Source organism: Arvicanthis niloticus, chromosome 4 (genome assembly GCF_011762505.2).
Source record: "Arvicanthis niloticus isolate mArvNil1 chromosome 4, mArvNil1.pat.X, whole genome shotgun sequence".
NCBI classification, from domain to species: domain Eukaryota; kingdom Metazoa; phylum Chordata; class Mammalia; order Rodentia; family Muridae; genus Arvicanthis; species Arvicanthis niloticus.
Window position 1 is genome coordinate 100,388,740 of NC_047661.1, and position 21,029 is coordinate 100,409,768.

The following is a 21,029-nucleotide window of genomic DNA, read 5'->3' on the forward strand; positions in this document are numbered from 1 at the left end:
AAATATGATCAAAATAACATTATATGGTAAATGAATGTGCCATAATGAAACCCTCATTGTATATCACTCATAAAAAACCTTTTGCAAAGTACTAACTTGACCACCAGAGTTACGGTAGTTTCTGCTTTGACTTGCATGTCAAGCCGGTGTCTCATCTGTGTAGTGTTGAGGTTAGATCTAGAATTATCCCCTTCATGCTGGTCTAGTATTTCTGACCTTTTACTCCACTGAAGATATAGTCATATGCCTTTACTTTCTGGAGAAGTTGGGGTGAGCTGGGCTGGAGAAATGGCTCAAAAGTTCTGACTGCCCTTTCAGAGGATCCAGGTTCAATTCTCAGTGCCCACATGGCAGTTCCTGTAACAGCAGTCTCAGGAGATCTGATCCCTCTTCTGGCCCCCCACAGGTGCCAGAGGCACACGTGGTGCACAAATATACATGTGGACAGAGCACCCATACACTTAAAGTGAAAAAGAGAAGTTGGGATGGTTGGTTTGTGTTTTATGTATGATGAAATTGAAATTCAAAAAAAGAAAGTTACTTACTATTGACTACATATCCCATTACTAAAAAATGCCATGATTGGAACTCAGAATTGGAGATTGAAACCTTATAATCCCCCAAATTTTTAGCAATTAATAATTTCTCCCCTTATAAGAATATTTCAATTTGAGGGTGGTTGCCCTCCTGTGTATAAATGTAGGTTTGAAAGCAAATTTTATGCTCTAGTTTTAACATAACTTAGTCCAAAAACTTTGAAAAGGTCCAGTTTTCAGAAGCAGAATCAGTGTGGTTATGTTTTCTGTACTTTTAAGTGATAAAATTAGTAACTTGGCAGCTTTCTCATTGGTATGATAGATTAAAATATAGAATTACTGAAGTGTACAGATGAGATACAGGGCACCGAGTAAATTTAACTTTCAAATACAGTAACAGTAACATAATTATTCCTTGTTTTTTTTCCAAACCCAGCATTACCTAGGTGTCCAGTATTTTTGATGTTGTTAGTCTAAACCCTTAGGATAAATATTTTTTCAAATATACTCATTATGTATTTTTTTAATGCAAAGCTTTTTTAATTTATAAATTATGACCTGTTTTCAGAGAAATATAGACAGGATGGGATTTCATTAGGTTTTTTTTTTGTTTGTTTGTTTGTTTGTTTTTTTTTTTTTTTTTTTCTTCGAGACAGGGTTTCTCTGTATAGCCCTGGCTGTCCTGGAACTCACTCTGTAGACCAGGCTGGCCTCGAACTCAGAAATCTGCCTGCCTCTGCCTCCCAAGTGCTGGGATTAAAGGCGTGCGCCACCACCGCCCAGCTAGATTTTTTTTTTTTTAAGGAAACTATCCTCAAGAATCTTTTTTTCTTCGGGTTCTCTCAGTTCATATTTTTTAATTGTATATTTATAATGTGGCATTAATTATGATCCAATGTAGAGAATTAGAAAATCCATTATCATAAATGATCATATTCTCTTTGTGCCTTCATTGTTTAAATTTGGTTTTGACTTTCAAATTTGCTTAAATTAATAAGATACCTTCTTCATGACAGGCAGTGATGGGTACTCTTGGTAAATCAATACTCTTCTGCATCATAGCACTAGGAATAGGAGACCTGGTTTTGCCCCCAGATCACAGAATGGATTTAGTTCAAATATGTAAATTACTTTCATAGTTTAGAAAGTAAGGCTGTTAATGTCTGCCTCATCACGTTTAAATAAAATGATACTTTAAAAAAAAGTAATGACTATTTCTCAAAATTCCCTAGTGTCAAGAAAGAGGTATGAAAATTGAGATAGTATCCTAGGCTGTAGAAGTGATTTACCTTGCCCTCACTACCACCCAGGCCTGGTTTGAATGAGACTGGTCCCAAAGGGTTGCATGTTTGAATAATTGGACCCAGTTAGTAGAACTGTTTGGGAAGGATTAAGAATTGTGGCTTTGTTGAAAGAGGTGTGTGGTCACCTGTTGAGGTTTCAAAACACGTACCATATTAGTGTGTCTTTCTGCTCCTAACTTGCAGGACAAGTTGTAAGCTCTGAACCATTCCAGATGCTACTCCTTTACTCTGCCATCATGGACTCCAACTCTCTGAAACCATAAGCTGCACATTAGATGCCTTCTTTTATAAGTTGTCTTGGTGGTGTTTTGTCACAGCAGTAAAAAAGTAACTAAGAGAGAAGCTGGAACCAGGGTGTGGACTATTGCTGTGACAGGCCTGACCATGGTAGTTTTTTGGAGGAATGTGGAAGACTTTGGGATTTTGGACTAGGAAAGCATTTGATTTCTGTAAGCAAGATTTAATGGGGCATCTTAGTAGAATTTGGAAGACAGTACTGCTGAAAGCAGCGTGGACTATGCAGGCCTGGTTTAAGAGGTTTCAGAGGGGAACAATATTAACAGCTGGGCTAGAAGTGTAAATATTACTTTATATTCTCAGATGATGGGTGAGATGATTATTATACCAAAGTCGTGTGAATACACAGCTTGGGCTGAGCCCAGAATGATCCTTTCTCTGTTCTAACTCTCCCTACCCATATCCCTGGAAACTTCTAGCCTCCCTACCATCTAGTCTTCCAAGCTGACTGATTCAGTCTGTCTTCTTTCTGCTTCTGACTGAATTGCTCTGCTTGACCTCATACTAACTTTGGCAGTATGTTCTAATTTTTTTAACTCCTTGTTTTCTGGCTTGTTCTATTTTCACCTGTGTGTAGAGTGTTCTCTCTCTGCAATCTGTTCCTGTCAGATTGTCCCAATAAAACTTACACACACACACACACACACACAACTACATCACCTTTTCCCCATCCCCTCTCTCTCTGCTCTTAAGTAGCCTCTCTTTTCTGTGCTATTTTTATGAGAGTTGGGCATACTCATTCTGTCAAATCTTTCCCTGATTCATCACTTTGTCTTCCTCTAAATTAGACATTGCTTTTCAAGCATGGCTTCTTTCTTCTACAAACTAACTTTCCTTTCATTGTTAGGTGTGAAAGGTGTGTACAGGGCTTATCTGTATTCCAGCCAGGTGATACTATATAGCATACATACCAGGGTGTGTGTGCTTTCTGGCCAGATCATGTAATCCTACAAGGTCTTTGGATGTGATCCTTTTCCAGAGCAGCCATGTTACTGAATTAAAATTCCTTTACATAGAAAGCATTCCTGTGATATTTTGGCAAGGAATGTGGCTACATTCTACCCTTGTCCTACAGAGTTGCCTGAGGAAAATCGAAAAGTTTTAGTTTCTTGGTGGAGGATATTTTAAGACTGCTTAGTGTTGACTATCCCATGGTTATTAGTAATCACTTTTATGCAGGTCTACAGTAAAAAAAAATAACAAGTAGGGCAAAAAAATAAAATAAAGGGAAGAAAAATAAAGAAGTAGAAAATGTACAGTTTGAGGAGACAAATCGCACCAGGAAATTTAATGATGGCATCAAGGATTGTGCTGAAAGAGATGAGAAAAATTAAAGAAAGACTTGATTCAAAGTGGAATAAAGGGAGAAGGATCCTCAGGGCAAGACCCTAACAGCTAAGCTCCCAAGGAATTTTCTGTGCCTTAAAGAAGACAACAAAGTAAAGCCACCACAAAGAACCCAAGGTCTAGGTCTTGTTAATTACACACTCTAGCACTGAGCCCCAGACCCAGCTTCAACAAAAATTACTTATGTTGATATACAAACTACTGCTAAAGCCAGCCTAGTTTTCCTTTGTAGGTGTCATGCTGTGTATAGCCAGCTATCAGATAGAATTAAGGTGCTACTTGTCTTTGCTACAGCAGATAACATTACAGTCAAATACCCTTGTATTTTCTTTGTTACATGAAAAAGGAGTTTTAGCTTAGAGAAAGAAATTGCCATCCATGGAAATGTACACACACACACACACACACACACACACACAATCCAGAAAGATTGGAAAGTGACTATAACCATACATTGACAGGGTTTTTGGCAGCTTTAAAAGACAGTACCCTTTTCCTTCAAATATTTAACATGTCTACATGTTTTGTCCTGCAGAGACATGGTTAATGCATGGTTTTCAGAGAGAGTTCACAACATCCCTGTGTGCAAGGAAGGCATCCGAGCCCACACTGAGTCCTGCTCCTGCTCTCTGCAGCAAAGTCCTCATGCAGATAATACCACCCCTGGAGCACCAGCCAGAAAAATCTCTGCCTCTGAATTTGACCGACCTCTTAGACCCATTGTTGTCAAGGATTCTGAGGGAACCGTGAGCTTTCTCTCTGACTCAGGAAAAAAGGAACAGATGCCACTAACCCCCCCAAGATTTGATAGTGATGAAGGGGACCAGTGCTCAAGACTCTTGGAGCTAGTCAAAGATATTTCCAGTCATTTGGATGTCACAGCCTTGTGTCACAAAATTTTTTTGCATATCCATGGACTCATTTCTGCCGATCGATATTCCCTGTTCCTTGTCTGTGAGGACAGCTCTAAAGACAAATTTCTCATCAGCCGCCTCTTTGATGTTGCTGAAGGTTCAACACTGGAGGAAGCTTCAAATAACTGTATCCGTTTAGAGTGGAACAAAGGCATTGTGGGACATGTGGCAGCTTTCGGTGAGCCCTTGAACATCAAAGATGCTTATGAGGTAAGTAGGGGATGGTGGGGAGGAAAGTATGGTTAGAACATCAAACAATGCTTGTGAATGAATGGTGGGAATGTGGGAAATTGAGATGCCATCATTTGCATAGTTATTTAAAACTGGAATGTAGCCAGGGCTGTAGCTCAGTGGTGGATTGCTTGTGTGCAAAGTCTTGGACTGAATCTCTAGCCCTCAGGGAATTGAGGAGATTTTAAAAAATAACAAACAAAAAGAGCAAAGAGTGTAGGATAGGAGCATTGCTAGCTTGTCAATGCCAGTTTTTCTTCCCGAGTAATTTAGTCCAAGGCAGGGCCAAAGGGAAATATTTTCTTTTCCCATTAAATAAAATGTGAGCATGATGATTATACATAATGTACTGATCTCTATCTGAGCTTTGTGATTTTAAACTGAGGTTCTAAAATGATAGGTCTAAATAAACCTTATCAAAATAAATAAATAATAAGCCTGTCATCTTTTTCCTTCGTTCAGGATGCATTCAAGAAGTCACTGCCATCTTTTGAAAGCCCCATTGATACCAGAGTTTGGTTTTCTTTCCTTCCATCTTTGCTTGTCTTTTTCTTTTCTTTTTTTTTTTTCAGATGATACACTTGGGGGCTTCAACATGGTTGCCATTAGGTCATGACAGAATTCTGATAGAGCTGGATGTCTCTCAACTTTTAATATTAAAATTTTATTTGCAAAGATATTAGGAAGCTTTATATTCTTATATCCCTGGCTTTGGAAATATTGTCAATAACTACTCTTATTTTTCTATTTTCTTTAAATTTGTATAACCCCCTACTTTATTATAATGAACTTAAAAATAAAGATATCCAAAAGATTATATCAAAATATGGAGAACAAACTACTAAGTAAATAGAAAATAAAAACAGGCAGACTTAGCTATCCTTATGATGTATGATCATCTTAATGTGTTTTTAAATTCAACTTGTAAGTATTTTGTTGAATTTTGCATATGTGTTCAGCAAAGATTTTGGTCTTTAGTTTTCTTTCTGTCTATCTATCTATCCTTTTTTTTTTTTTAATTTCTTACTGTGCCTTTACCTAGTTTTGATGTCAGGATAATACTGTCTTCACTGAATGAAGTAATTTCTTGTATTGTTTAGTTTCCAAGTGTCTTGTAGTTTTTATACTTTTTCTTGTTGATTTCTACTTTAATTATATTGTGATCTGATAGGATGCAAGGGATTGTCTTGATATTTCTTTTTTTATTACTTGCTGATACTTGATTTTTATTCTATAATATGATTGATTTTGGAGAAAGTTCCATATGCTGTTAAAAATGTATATTTTCTGCTTGTTGTATGGAATAGTGTATATAAAAATATATTTTATATGTAATATAAACATATATTATAAATATATGTATAATTCATATTTAATATATATAATGTTAAGTCTAGTTGATTGGCAGGTAGTGTGTTGTAGCTGAAAAGTTCTTTGTTTGCTTTTAGTATGGAAGACTTCTAAAAATAAAAGTAGAGTTTCAAAGTTCTCCATTATTATTATTCCAAGGCTTACATGCCCTTTTATGCTTTATAATGTTTGTTTTATGAAAGTAGAGCCTCCCATATTGCTGCATACATGTTTAGAAATCTTGATAAATTCTTCCCTGTATTAATATATAGTGTCGTATTTATCTCAATTGGTTTTGATTTGACATTTACTTTAAAATAAGGATACCTAAGTCTGCCTGTTTTTATTTTCCATTTACTTAGTAGTTTGTTCACCATATTTTGATATAATCTTTTGGATATCTTTGCTTGTTAATTGTGTTTCTTAAATAGACAATATGTAATTGGTTCTTGTTCTTTTTAAATCAATTTCATTAGTCTGCATTTTTAAGTTGTGAGTTTAGGCCATTTATATTTAAAGTTATTGTAGGAAAGGGTTTGCTATTATCTATGAATTTGCTAGGTGTTTTTCTGTTTTTCTGTGCCATTGGCATTTCCTTTCTTCCTCCATTAGTTTTGAGGATTTGCTGAGATTCTTTGTCAAAGTCTATTTTGTCTTTCTGCTCCTTTCATGGAGTGCAAACTTCCAACTTCCATGCATTCTTTTTCTTCTTCTTCTTTTTTTTTTTTTTTGTTTTGTTTTGTTTGTTTGTTTTCGAGACAGTGTTTCTCTGTGTATTTCTGGCTGTCCTGGAACTCACTCTGTAGACCAGGCTGGCCTCAAACTCAGAAATCCGCCTGCCTCTGCCTCCCAAGTGCTGGGATTAAAGGCGTGCGCCACCACTGTCCGCCATGCATTCTTCTAAAGGAAGATATCTTTCCTCTTCCTCCCTGTAAAATATTCCAGGAGAATTTCTTTCAGTGCTGGCTTGGTTGTCACATATTGTTTGTGTTTGGAGATACCCCAATTTCTCCAGAAATTTTGAAAAATAACTTTGCTGGGTATAGCATTCTTGATTTACAGTTATTTGCTTTCAGAACTTGAAATATGTAACTTCATGTTATTCTAACTTTTATGGTTTCTGAAAATTCTGGGATTAATTCTGATAGTTTTTCTGCCTTTTTATGTGACTGATGTTCTCATGCTGATTTTATAATTATTTCTTTACTTTTAATTTTACATCCTATGATGTAAAACTATGATGTTTTCTGAAGAGTTTTTTTTTTCTTTTCATTCTGTTTGGATATGTATATATAATCTTCTGTTTAGAAGTCCATTTCTTTCTTTATGTTTGCTGTTATTATTTCACTATAAATAGTCTATTTTATTTAATTTTATTTTTTCTTCTTTAGCACTATGAATATTCAGGTTGAGACTCTAGAATGTATCCAAGAATTCTTTAAAACACCAATTTATAGTCCTTATTTTGCGTGTGTGTGTGTGTGTGTGTGTGTGTGTGTTTGCCTTATTGTCTTGACTTTGTCTACATTCTTGAAATTCATCTTTATTCACAGTCTGTTTTGTTAATGGTGCTGCCTGTTGCATTTTTTATTTGTTTGTTCATATCCTTCATTTCAAATATTTCTACTTAGTTCTTTTTCAATGTTTCAATCTCCTTCCTGAAATTTTCTTTTATACTTGGACTTTTCACCTCAGTTTACTGTTTTATTCACTTTGGAGACTGCCTTGTTGAGGTCTTAGATTTCATTAATTCGTCTATCTATTTGTTTGAATCTTCTACGTGGTTATTAATTCTTTTTGAAGTAAGACTGAATTTTTCCTCAGTTGTCTCAGCTCTCTCTGTGGTGTTAGATTCTCTAAAGGGGAGCTGGTCAGCTGAGGATTGGTTGGGAGTCAGTGGGCCATGGGTGGTCGTTGTAGAATTTGCTTTGCCCTGTCTGCTTATCTCTTGGATTGAGTTTGTCTTTCAGCTCTTATCTCCCTTAGGTAAGAATCTATGTGAATGTTTTGTTCTATGAGGGATATTTGCATAAGCTACAGCTACAGGATTGGTGGAACTTGGTGATGACTGTCAAATGGAGCCTCTGAGGTGATACTGTGCTAGCTATGTGCCGACAGCACCATGTGCACACTGAACCCCAAAGCCACCAGATGCAGTAAAAACTTTGTCACCCCTTTGATTTTGTGAACTTCCTGGAGGCAGATACTCATTGAAGTCTTTCTAGTATGTGGAGGCTGTCGTTTGAGTCATAGGCCCAAAGTAACCCCAACCACAGCAGAATAGTCTCTTGGTCCTTTAGGGACTACTGGAACCCCAGTGTCAAAATCCCACACCCACAATGAACTCAGATACCACTAAAGCCAAGCTTCTGTCTCTCGGGACCCTGAGCACTCAGGAGCTGAAGCCCTGCCCTTGCATTGGTCCTAAAGGCCTCTGGAGCTAGAAATTTGGTCACACAGTGCTCTCGGGTCCCAGAGGCCTCCCCCCTCCCTTTTAAATAAATAAACTTATGCATATGTTCTTTTTAAATGGAAATTTTGGCTCTGAGGTATTTTAATGAAAGGTTTTGATAGTTCTACATTTATTACAGATAAGCAGAGGCTTTTAGTTTGTTTTCAAAATTTCCATTTAAATGCATTTTATGTGTTAAGGTATTTATTATTTATTTTAGATGTATGTGTGTTTTATCTATATATATCTGTCTCTGTCTCTATCTCTATCTATATCTATATCATGTACTGTGTACATGTAGGCCATCAGATCCCCTGGGACAGGAATTGTTAGCCTCCATGTGTGAGCTGGGAAACTAATCTGGATCCTCTGGAAAAGCAGTCAGTGCTTTTAACCAGGGATCTATCTCTGCAACCCCTTAACGTAAATTATAATTCTTAAACCAAACATCTTAACTGGGTAAATGCTACCAGTAATGAGGTAGCTTACAGTTCCTAACAGTTGTTCTAGCTATGTGCTAGTGCACACACAGGTGGCCCAACTGTGTTCCTGTTGCCTGTTTTAGTGCCTGGCAGATAGGAGTTAGTAATACTCATTACATTAAAATTATGTTAGATACAATAGATAACTAGAATTCTTAGCATGAATATCAGATCTCAAACTGGTTGTATCTGTCAAGGAAAGTATAGTCTGGATGAGGTATGACATCCAGTGAGGAAGATGGGGAAAGGTTTTTTTTTTTTTTTTTTTTTTTTTTTTTTAGAAAGAAATGCTTGGATGGGCCCTGGAACTACGTAGGATTTGAGTGACTTGGATGTGGGCCAGGTGAGATCCAGCAGGAGAGAGAATTGTGAGGGAGAGTGGGGGAAGTGGGAATGTGGACTATAAGTGTCAAAGTCTGAGCAGACGCTAAGGAACTGTGAGTGCACAGCCAGGAAACTGCCAAACTCTTGAGGGATGTATCATCGAGTCAGAACCAAAGGAGGAATTAAAGAAGTTTTGAAGGGCGATGAAAATGTCTTAAAGTGTGTTTCACAAGGATGAATTTATCGTCTCCCCAGTCATACAACATATTAGAAAATCTAGATGCTGGGAGGAAGGATAGATCTTTTTAACAGTCTACTAGCAAGTGAGTCTTTGAACCTTACTCCAGACTGACAGAGGAGAAGAAAGGAGTGGAGTTCCCAGGCAGTAGCAGGATCTGCCGAGCTGGGCAGGGGAAGGAGATGGCAGTGATGGGAAAAAGAATCAGGAATGTTTGGAGTTTTGGAAAGGGTATGAATAATGATGCCCAAGGAGTATCAGGGGCAGGGATGTGGTATGATAATCAGGTAGTTTAACTCCAAAGATACCCCCCACCCCACTCCTAGACCCCACTCTCTACCCCACCCTGCATCCCACCCCCACCCCACCTTGCACCCCACCCCCATCCTACCCCACTACATCCCCTTCTTACCCTCCCTCACCCCACACCCACACCCCATTCCCCACCACATCCTTTCCCCTCACTCCCCAGCCCCACCCCACCCACTCCCCAGCCCATCCCACCCTGTTGTGTATAAACAACTTTTTGAATTTGAAAAACCGTGGTCTTCAAGGAGCTCTCCCTCAACTTCTCTGAGCGCTGTGAATAATATCACATGGCAGCTGACTCCAAGAACCAAGAACCTCAATTCTTCTATTGCTGCCAAATTTGCAGGTTCAGTCTTTCCTGTTGCAGGTGACAGCTGGGTTTGTAGTTTTCAGTGGCACCACCGTCAGTATGTTTGTTCCTTAATGATACCTGGCTACCGAACACTCTAAAGGTTATGATGCTGAAGAAATCCAAGAGGTGGACATGAACTATAGTAGCGCTTGTGTTGACTCTGAGAAAAACGCTTACATTTTCATGGCTACTTCAGTTGTGAGACATTATCAACATCTGAGTGACTATCTAAAAGTTCACCACAGAAAATTATCTAAAATAACCCAAATGTGAAAATACAGTTAATACTGAAAAACCTAACACACTGCCATATTTCCAGTGTAAGTCAATGTCCTCGTCTTAGCCCAGTGATTCTGTTGGACTGTGACTAACACCAAGGAGAGGATTAGCTGCTGGGAGAGGTTTAACCACTGACTGATGAGGTCTTATGACATCCTAGTTGGGGAAACTTCTCCGTTGTGGCACATTTATCAATAGTAAGACAATAGCAAAACATTTATCAATAAGAAGGTAAGGAAACATCAGTATCTGTAAGATACTGACTTAATAAGCTATGTTATCATAATAACAGAATGTCCAGTACCTACACAAGACCACCTTGAGCTGGTCCATTTTCTAAGGAAGGTTTTTATATTATACAACCTCCTCGTGATTTTTTTTTTTTATGTTGCAAGGCTTCTTATTGTTAAAACTCCTGCCTCTCTCCTGAATTGACTTGAATGCAAACACTCAGGTTCTGTTTCTGCATGACAACCACTCCACGTGGACCTTGATTTCAGCAGAGTGTAAATGGTGTTAGCGAGGAGTCATGTCACCATTTATGCCACTGTCACCACGTAACTGTGGTAACGGCCTCCAGCCTTTGCCTCGTCCTTCCCTTTCCCTCTTTTCCAGAGGAACAGATCAACTTCTCTCACTCTCTGGTCCTCAGTCTCTACTGAAGGACTCATCAAGTTCCTTTTTTAAAGGAGTATGAAGTCTCTGTGGCAGGTTCCTCATGAGTAATGAGGGCAGTTATTTCCAAAATAAATATTAGAAAAGGAAAGAGCACCAGCAGATGCTTCAATTTAGATAAATCACGGTTCTTGTGGTGTTACTGTGCCCCCAGGGAGCACAGGCTGGGAACTGCTGGGTCTCTGTCTGGCCATGGACATTGCTCTAATTTTAGGCATTATCTTTAAAATGCCATTCTTGGAGAAAATGAGCCTTACTTGGCAATTCTTTAGTGCTTCTGTTTTTGTTTTCTGTCATCTGTATTTTGAATTCACAGATCAGTATAAGATATATCCACATACTGTTTTTTTTTTCCCACTCTCCACTTGTCTTTCCTGCTTTGCTTCATCAGGGAGCCTTTTGTGGGAGTCGTTTCTCTAACCACATGAGCCCCAAGGATTGAACTCAGGTTTCCAGGCTTAGTAACAGGAACCTCTATCCACCGAGCCGTCTCACCAAACCTTCATTTGTGATCTTCAGGAAGAACATTCTTCTACAGACAACAAATGATCAAATTCAGAAAATTTGACAGTGATGCAATGCTATTTATCTAATGTGTACAAAACCTCTCACAATCTATGCTCAATTTTTTTCAATTATCCTGTTAAATATTCCTTGTACAGTTATTTTTCTTTCCAATCAGGATGCAACTTTGGATCAAAATTTGCATAGAGTTGTCGTGTCTCCTTCCAAACTAAAAGTTTATCACTATGTGTTTATCTGTCTTGATGTATATATTTTTGAGGAGTACAGGGCAGTTGTTTTTAGACTGTCTTTCTTGAATAGACTGAAGCTAGGCTCTTATGGTAAGAATACCCACGGATGTTTAATCTTGAGACCTTGTTTGGTTTTCCAAACAACTAATTCTAAATTCTCCAACGTGAGGTGGAAGTTTACACTCCTGTTTAACTCTAAAACTACCCGGAGGCACACAACCTATATGTTAAGATGTCAGCCCCACCAGGATGCTCTCTATCCCCACACCAGCCTCAAGTGGGATCTCAGGCAACCCACAGCCCTTCATATTGTCACAGTAAGAGTCTTGTAACCTTGTCAGGTTCAGTCGTTTGATAAGATGGTTAACAGGACTCAGCAAGCCTCTACACCTTTTGTTAAAACTCAGAAACAGTCCGAAGGGAACACAGAGGCTGAAAAATGGGGGAAGGGAGAAAGCTCCTGACCCTGTCTGGTGCTTGGCTACCCCAGCCCAGATAGGTCAGCCTATAAGTTCCACCAACCTGCTATCCTGTGTTCGTGTTGCAATTTTGGTGTGTAGACACAAACTCTACTGCCTTGATTAAATGGTTGAGTTAAATCTTCTTCTTTATAAACTGGGTTTGTGATTCCCCCATCCACTAACAAAAGATACATTTTATTCTCCACATTTGATTTAGTATTATGTAAAATAATTCACTAATTGTAAAATTTTACTTCTTTAACCCATCACCATCACCATCTTTCCACTTTTCCTTAGATACAGTGAAGTCTAAAGATAAAAATGTCTGGATATGCAAAGCTAAAATAGGAACTATTTTACTAGAAACATTTAGCGAACACTTCCTGTGCATCTGAGTAAAACCTAGTGCCTATTTGCCGGGGTCGGGGGGAAAGAATGTAGTGGTGTTTGTAATGTGAAATATTTACATTGATTTATCTTTTCCTTTGAAGTTATCTTTTAAGCTAACTTCAGTGCTATCCCCTTGAGAAAATTGGCCTCATTTCTGACCCCATTTAATAGAATCTGGTGTAATTACCTACTTCGTGCACAGATTTGGCTTTGCCTGACTTTAGACCAATTTAAAGAAAAAATAGAAATGACCTTCAGAAGATGAGGGCTTTCCTGAGTGAATATTCCGCAGTCCCGAGGGGAGTTCCAGATGCAGCTTCTAGAGCAAGGAGACAGTTATTAGGTGAAGGACAGAACTCACTCAGGACGGATGCTTTGGAGGGAGTGTTTCCATTCTAACCGGACCATACATGCTTAGACCTGATTTTCTTTTCTAATGATTTCAGTCCTAATGAACAAGGCTTGCTTTGAGGATCGCAGAGGTACAAATGACCACATCTGATAACGATAGTATCATTCATTATGATTCTCCCAGTTATTAATAACTACCAAGTATGAAGAAGACAGCGATGGATGAAAGAGAGAGCTTTAAAAAACTTTCACATAATTCATAGCTCAGTTATAGATCTTGCTAATCTAAGGAATGATGGAAAACTGCCTTGAACCTTGATTTGATCCACGTTTAGAACCTTGACACTTTCTTCACATCCTTTGTTATTCTTAGATCTGCATCCCCATGCTTTAAAAAAGAAAAAGAAAAGATGGAGAGAGAGAGAGAGAGAGAGAGAGAGAGAAAGAGAGAGAGAGAGAGAGAGAGAGAGAGAGATGGGGAGGGGGGCTTGGCAGCTGCTGCACACACAGAGGGCTGGGGTTTGTTCAGTTGCCATCACCCAGAGCAGAGAGTTCACAACGGTCCTGACTGGTGCCTTCTGGTCTCTGTGGACACCTGCTCTCATGTGCATACACACACACACACACACACACACACACACACACACACACACACACACAAGGAAATTCAGGAACAAACAAAAATCCTTACTGAGACCCAATACAGAAGTGTCAGCACTTGGGAGGGCAGAGGGAGGAGGCATTTCTCCTTGCCGAGAACCTCAGCACTCTGAAGACTTTCCTTAGACTTTAAAAACACACAAGCATCCTGCTTTGATGGAGAAAGGGACTAGCTGGTTTATGAAGCAGAGTTGAGGTTTAAGAAAGCTATCTGTAAGTGCGATTCAGTATAAGGGTTAAGAGAACTAGAGGCACTCAGAAGAAAGTAAGACATGTTCAAGAGTGCGGGCATGGATCACCCAAAGAAGAGTTGGGCTCATTTGGGTCTTAACCAGTCACGTAGAGGATTGGGGTGGGGTTTGAAGGTACTATCGTTAAAGAGTTGCTAAGGAACCTCAATGAGGTCACTGAGTGGGTCTTGCTGGGCAGCTTCAGGACACAGCTGATAAGGTAAGAGTCTAATCTACAGGGATGAAGGAATGTATCCTTAGTATAAACAATGTTAACAGATTACATGGCCATGCCCCCCCGGGGAAAAGGGTTGAGGCCTTTCCTAAAATCATACACATTCAGGCCTAGGTCATCATTACTTTAATTTAAGGTAGCTGTATATGAAATGAATGTTAATTCTATACCAGCAGCTTTTATGGAAAATGTCGTTTGTGCCAGAATTGGAGATGTTCACTTGGCTGGCAAGGGGTTTTAGCCGGACTGTAGGACGAGTCTCTTCTTTGCCATTTCCTATGGTTTCCATATCTTACTCTCCTGCTTCAGAAGGACAGGGTGGATGCATAAAACAGTCCTTACAAAAGACATTAAGTCGTTTATTGGGAAGGTTTTAGGAATAAACAAATGGGGACAGAAAACTTTTGTTAGAGGGTCAAAGAGGCTACTTTCCTTCAACCATAAAACTCTCTAAATATTTTGTATGTCATTTATTTTTGAACTATTGTCAAAATCTTGTTTTGGGTTTGGGGTGTTTACTTTTCATAAGGACTACAAATCCCCAGAATAGCCCTGAAACTCATCTCTGTCAGATGCTATAGGCTTACATGATTTAATGCCTTTCACAGTGATAAGATCATTACTCAATAGTAACAAGGTAAGTCAAAGGTTAGATTTCTCTAATCTAATGCATGAGAAAAATCAAATCAATCTTTGTACAGGCCAACCAATAAATTGAATTTCTCTTTCCTTCCCAGGATCCCCGGTTCAATGCAGAAGTTGACCAAATTACAGGCTACAAGACACAAAGTATCCTTTGTATGCCAATTAAGAACCACAGGGAAGAGGTAAGCCAATTTTTCATTTTATATAAGAGGTCATTTAGAAATCTCTTTTTATTTTGAAAAACATTCTTTACTCTCATATGTATGAAATAATACTATACTGACAAATCATTGTTTAATTTGAATATATAAATACTTCAATATTCTTTTTGATATTTTTTAACTGTAGTTATAACGTTGAATGGTAAATAGAGACTTTCCCATGACTATTGGGAAACAAATTGTGTACATTTCACTTTCTATCTCTCCTCTGCAGTTGGAGTGTTTTATTCTATCTTATATATGTCATTATGTTATGATTCTAATGGTTTTATTTCACACTGTATGCTATTGCCTAAATAATGTTTATTTCATAAATGGTCCTCCAGATGCTATCATTATCAGTTATTTCTTTGGATTTCCATGCAATTTCAACGACATAGGTTTAGATAGAAAATTATAACAGATAAGTGCAAATATTTTATATTTTACCTAGCTAGAAGATTTGGCTTCTGTTAGCACTCAGTCTCTTCTTTATTTTACATTTCTATGAAAAAAATAGTAAATTGTCAATTAAACCAAATGTTTGAATTGTGCATTCTCAAATCTGAATTCACATTACAACCAACCAGGGCATTCTGAAAGATCACCAGGTGGGTGAGTCATGGTTTTCCAGATAAAGAGAGTCAATAGGATGTATATAAAGACAGCTGAGATTTATTATGGGAGTTGTCCAATATAATTGAAGGTCATTGCCTTCCTTCATTAACCCAGAGAAGTATTTTAGTGGGTGGTGTAATTAAGGATTGAAAACCTTGGGGGCTGCTGAGTAAGACCAAATCCAAATGCCTTAGGTCCTAGAGTTCTGATGTATGGAGGTGAGACTGGCCAACACAACTCTAAGAAAGAGTACAAATAGCCTGTGCCTCTGGCTATCTGGTCTACCTAGATCCTGAGTGGATTGGACAGTGCCCACTCTCCTTGGTGGATCAAGACTCTTCTTCACCAGTCTGTTGATTCAGGTGCTATTTCTTCTTGAGACACTCTCACAGATGTACTCAGAAATAATTATACGGGCTGTCTGGGTTCTCTAAAAGAGGAGAATATATAAAATTGACCTTTAACACCAGAATGTCTGTGTTAACTGCTTTTCTGTTGCTATGATAAAACATCTTGACCAAGGACAACGTAAGGGAGAAGTATTATTTTGGTTTGTGTTACCAGAGGGAGAGTCAGTCTACAGTGGTGAGAGAGGCATGGCAGGTTTTCACCAGAGTAGGAAGCTGAGAGATCACATCTTCATATTCAAGCACAAAGCAGAGAGTGACCTGGAAGTGGGGCAGAGCTATGACTTCCCAGTGACTGTCTCCACTGACATACTTAACCTCCTTGGATCCTACATAAGTAACACTACCAACTGGGGACTGAATGTTCAAATACCCAAGCCTATGGGTGACATTTCTGATTCTAACCACCACGAGCTCCTCAGAGATTCAAAGGCCACTGTAGGTTTCTATAAGCTTTGTGCCTGTCTTAACCTCAACTCTAGCAGAGAATTGTCTGTGTGGGCACTGGGACAGTGGAATATAAACTCATGCCTTTCCTATAGTTTATCCTCATTGAATTCACATCCCACAAGGGTCTAGTGTCAACCAGAGCTATCTTCATTTTAATAACATCCTTTCTTTTCCTCTTACAGGCACATTTAACTTTGCAGCCTGTGGGCTGGGCCAGTTCTCCTACCCTCCCGAGACTTCCTAGGCCATGAAGCTTTAGTTAGGGTGTCCCCCTAGTTAGGATGTGTCTCCAGAATGAATTTGAGAAGCAACCATAGTACTGAGGTTTGTGCTTTTGAGACCAAATTCAGTGTCATTCTGCTGGAGGACTGTAACTGTGAATGTCAAGAAGACTCCTGGAGGTTTACAGTTCTCATATTCCACAGCATTGAAGGGAAATAGGTGGATGCAGAGTGATTAACTTGCTGGCCTCAGTTAGAGAAACATCCCTTTCCCTAGAGCTATGTCAGGACTCCCTTTGCCCATGCACTTCACTTCCTGAGGCTAGCCTCCTGCTGCTAATGGTCCATTTTCTCCTGTCAGTGTCTGGTCCCCCTCTTCCCCATTATTGCTTCCTAGAGGGCTTCACATTTTGGGCTACTGCTGGTTAAATTAAAGCTCCCAGACCTGTGGTTATTCCTCGTTGTCAGGCCCTTAGGATAGCTAAGTTTTAATTGGTAGGTTCGTTTTTTAGGGTGTGCCTGACCAATGCCCTCTGAGTCACATGCAGCGGCTGAGTGGATACTGCTGGCTTTCTCTAGTCCTGACCTTCTGCTTGAGGAATCACTATTTGACTAAAACCCACAACTGGTTTGGGGTTTGTGAAGCTGTGGCTTGTCCTGAGGGCAGAACTTCCTGGCTCCACTCACCTTTGGGTTGAGGCTTCTGCTGCCTTTGCTACGGGGAGCCTGGCTGGAGCTGTCTGACATGGTTTACTTCCTTTCAGTGGAGTTGCCAATCTTTTCCTCCACATGTTTCTGTCATCGCCTTTGTGAATTTCCAAAGCTCTTCTCTGTCTTTGGAACAGTGTAAAAAATTGTGTTCTTATTAATTATTACTCTTTTTCTTTATCAAGATAGCCTCTCGACTGCCAACTTACCGGAAGTCTCTCAAGTTTTCTTAAATGAAAATTTATAGGCGAGCTCAGAGAGTCTTTTAGAATAATTGTAAAGATTGTTTGCTTAGAGCTTAATTCTCATCTTAGTGCTTCCTGTATGACTAATGGGGTTAATCCCTTCGAGCTTCACTTTTCTTCTCTGCAAAGCGGGTGTGTGTGTGTGTGTGTGTGTGTGTGTGTGTGTGTGTGTGTGTGTGTGTAAAATAAAAGACTCACTCCCAAAGCTGTATTCACACAGACAGAAGGCTAGACGTGCTTTGTGACACTGTGGAAATGGTCAGTAAATACCATCTAGTGCTTTTTGAAATGACACGATGAGTAGCGATAATGGAACTTGTAAGAGAAGGAATGAGGGGAGTCCGAGGCAGTCACTAGCTATCAGCAGGCTGGGCCCGATGATAGTGGTGTAGCCTGGCCTGGGTCGTTATGTTTATCATCCCTTTACTGTTAACTTTAAAAGAAACAAGGCCTTCTGGTCTTTTTTTTTTTTCTCATACTTGAGGCTGAGTAGATTTACCTTCTTTTTGTTTAAATCATTCCTAATAAGCTAGCTCCATTCTGGTTATTTACCAGAGGACCTAAAAGAACTATGGTTATTAAATTACCATTTATCTCTTGTTTATAAAATATTTTATACCTTTTTTTTTTAGTGACAGTGTTTTTTTTTTCCCAAGGGAAATAGCCTTGGCAGTTGTGTGGCTAGAGAAGTTGCATGTTACTTGCTGAGCCATCTTGCCAGCCCAGCCTCTTGTTCTTGTGTGAAATTTTAGCAAATTAAAATTTTCAGTAGCTCCTTTCAATAATGTTATAATATTACACTATAATCCATTGATGTAATGGATATAGCAGTGTCATTTTGGAATCTGGGATCGTGGCTATTCATTACAATGTAGAGAGTAAGGTTTTATATTTCTCCCTCTTCTCTCTATTCTTTCTAAAGATAGGGTTAATAGTGGAGAAACAACCAGAGGAGCTTGAGGAAGCTAAATAGTCTATTTCAGAAAGGTCAGAGAGCTGTTAGTCAGAGGCAAATGAATGGCCAAAGGACAAAAGTCAATCAAAAGAGAGAAGATCTGTCCAGTTGTGTATGAGAGCAATTAAGCAGTGTGAAGTAGGACTTGGGGAAGGCAGTTGCCATGTGTGATATTTCTGGAGTAAATACTGTGGCAATTGTTCTAGGGGTCTGCCATTTTCATAACACCCTTGGAAGCACGCATCTCATGCCCTCGTCACAGACCAGGAAACTAAATTGGAACATTCAAGGGTCTTGGTCACATAACTAGGAACTTCAAACCAACACCCACAAACACACCTTTGGACTGTGCAGTCACAATACGGAAACTAAATGACTGACATTCCACTATGTCAGTTTCTGTGGCTCTTCATGGGAAGGGGCGGGAGGGACCCTGATTTGGTCCTGTGGTCACAGCCCAGGGATCTGATGGTCTTCTGATGACCATTCAGTATTAGGGCCTAAGTCACTTAACACTAAGATTCTTTCAAAGAAGGGAGGGGCAGAGAGACACATTCTCTAGTACCATAAGAAGACTCCATAGGCAGAGTTTTCCCAGGCACAGAAGAGTTACGAGAGAGTTCTTGCACTAAGCTGGGCCCACGTGCCCCAGAGAGCAATCATGGTATGCCTACAGAGCAAAGTGGAAGAAAAAAAAATGCAAGTGTGCTTTTCAGACCTGCTATTAAGTTTCATTCAGACTTAATTCTGGATTTTTCAGGCAAAGGCACTTGAGACAGTTCTTATTTTAGTCACTTGCATTAGTTATTTATGTAAGCAGACAGAATTCTCTTATGTTTAGTAAAGGAGTACAGAGAATCCAGCTGCCACTGGACCAGATGGTCTGTTTCTGCAGCACTGCCCTTCCCCAAAGCATTGTTCCTTGTAACAGTACTAGAAATGAGCTCTCCTTTGTATTTATAGGGACTGAACCTAGATACTAACTCTCATGCAGGGATTCATCACTTGGGACTTCCTGCTGCTTGATCTCCGTGGATCACCTAGGGAGGGGCGAGTAGGAGACAGAAGGCAGGACCGAATAATTATTACCAAATAATGCAATGTTGAAGAGAGCATCTGCCAGTTTCTAACCAGATTCCCAAGAGATAAATACTTGGATGAATTAAAGCTATTTAACACACACCCACGTCACACAATAAGGCACGAAAAACTCATCATTCAAACTACAAGGCACAAAAGTAAATGCTTTTTAGAGTTTAATCTTTGTATGGCCTATGTTTGACAATTTAAACAATTCTCACTTGTTTTTTTTTTTTTAACACTGAGTCTTATTTGACAAGTAATGATTGAATTATTGATATATATATATATTTGATAAAGAGATATATATTGATATTTTTCTAAGCAAAAGGGAGGTGAAAAATAATTAGGAAATAAATAAGTCTGGCGTTATAAAGCCAGAAACAGGAGGAATATCAGTCCAAGATTAGCCTGGGTTACCTAGAGAGACCTTATCTCAAAAAAGCAAATAAGAACAACAACAACGATACATTTTTAAAAGAAGCAAGCAAAATACATGCTTTTTAATTTTTCCATTCAGAGTGAGGGGGCTTGTGGACCAGGAGCAATTCTGTACGAGATGGATGTTAAATGGGTCCAGCATTTGCATAAAATGCTGGACCAGGAAGCTGAGACTTTACAGAGCCAGACCAAGAGCCTGCTGCTGTGTCCATCTGTGCCTTTGTCTGCAGCCTTTCAGGAGGAAACACCTGCTCCCAAGATCATGTCATTACTTGCTGCACCGCGAAGGTAGAGACTGAAGATCCGGTGATCTATGCCCATCGTAACAACGGAGAAAATTTCCGATTTGACAAGAAGATTCAGTACAAATAAAATGTTAGAGTGGTATGCCTCTAACCCTTCATTTCCAAGGAAAATATAATTACAAAACTCGGCAAGGTTTATTAGTGGACTGTCAGTTGGTCTAGGTCTATTTTAGTCTTCTTAAAGAGCTGGCCAGCTTTTAAAAACAATTGTTCCCCGAGCTTACTCCCCTGCAATGCTCTTTCTTGTAGGTTTGTTTTAGAAACAAAATAGACTTGCTGGGAGCAGTTTCTGTTTGTTCTGGGCTGGATGCTGAAGCTCCTCCCCTTTTCCACATTAGCACTTTGGTAATAAACAAGTGCACTGTCAGAGAAGAAGGTAACCACTTTCCCAGGGGGGGTAGGGACCCTTCCTAAGAATAGCAGATGAAGAATAGTCCAATAGGTGAAATCTACGTAACTACATCATGGATCCATAGCTAAAGGAACTCACATAGACAGTTCAGACTTGAGGGTCCCATGGGCAGCGTGCTCCATCACTCAGAAGAGGCCTCATTTAGAAAGCTTAGAACATTTGGTTCTTGC

The 21,029-nt window shown here is 39.3% G+C and overlaps 1 protein-coding gene across 2 annotated transcripts in view; it reads left to right on the top strand.

Annotated features, from left to right (window-relative positions):
- Pde5a (phosphodiesterase 5A) overlaps nt 1-21,029 on the top strand; it is a 120,972-nt gene that overhangs the window by 12,857 nt on the left and 87,086 nt on the right. For both annotated transcript variants that reach the window (XM_034500262.2, XM_034500263.2), the window contains exons 2-3: nt 4,020-4,608; nt 14,910-14,999. In XM_034500262.2, coding sequence (XP_034356153.1) covers nt 4,020-4,608; nt 14,910-14,999 — 679 coding nt within the window. The remainder of the gene's footprint in view (nt 1-4,019; nt 4,609-14,909; nt 15,000-21,029) is intronic.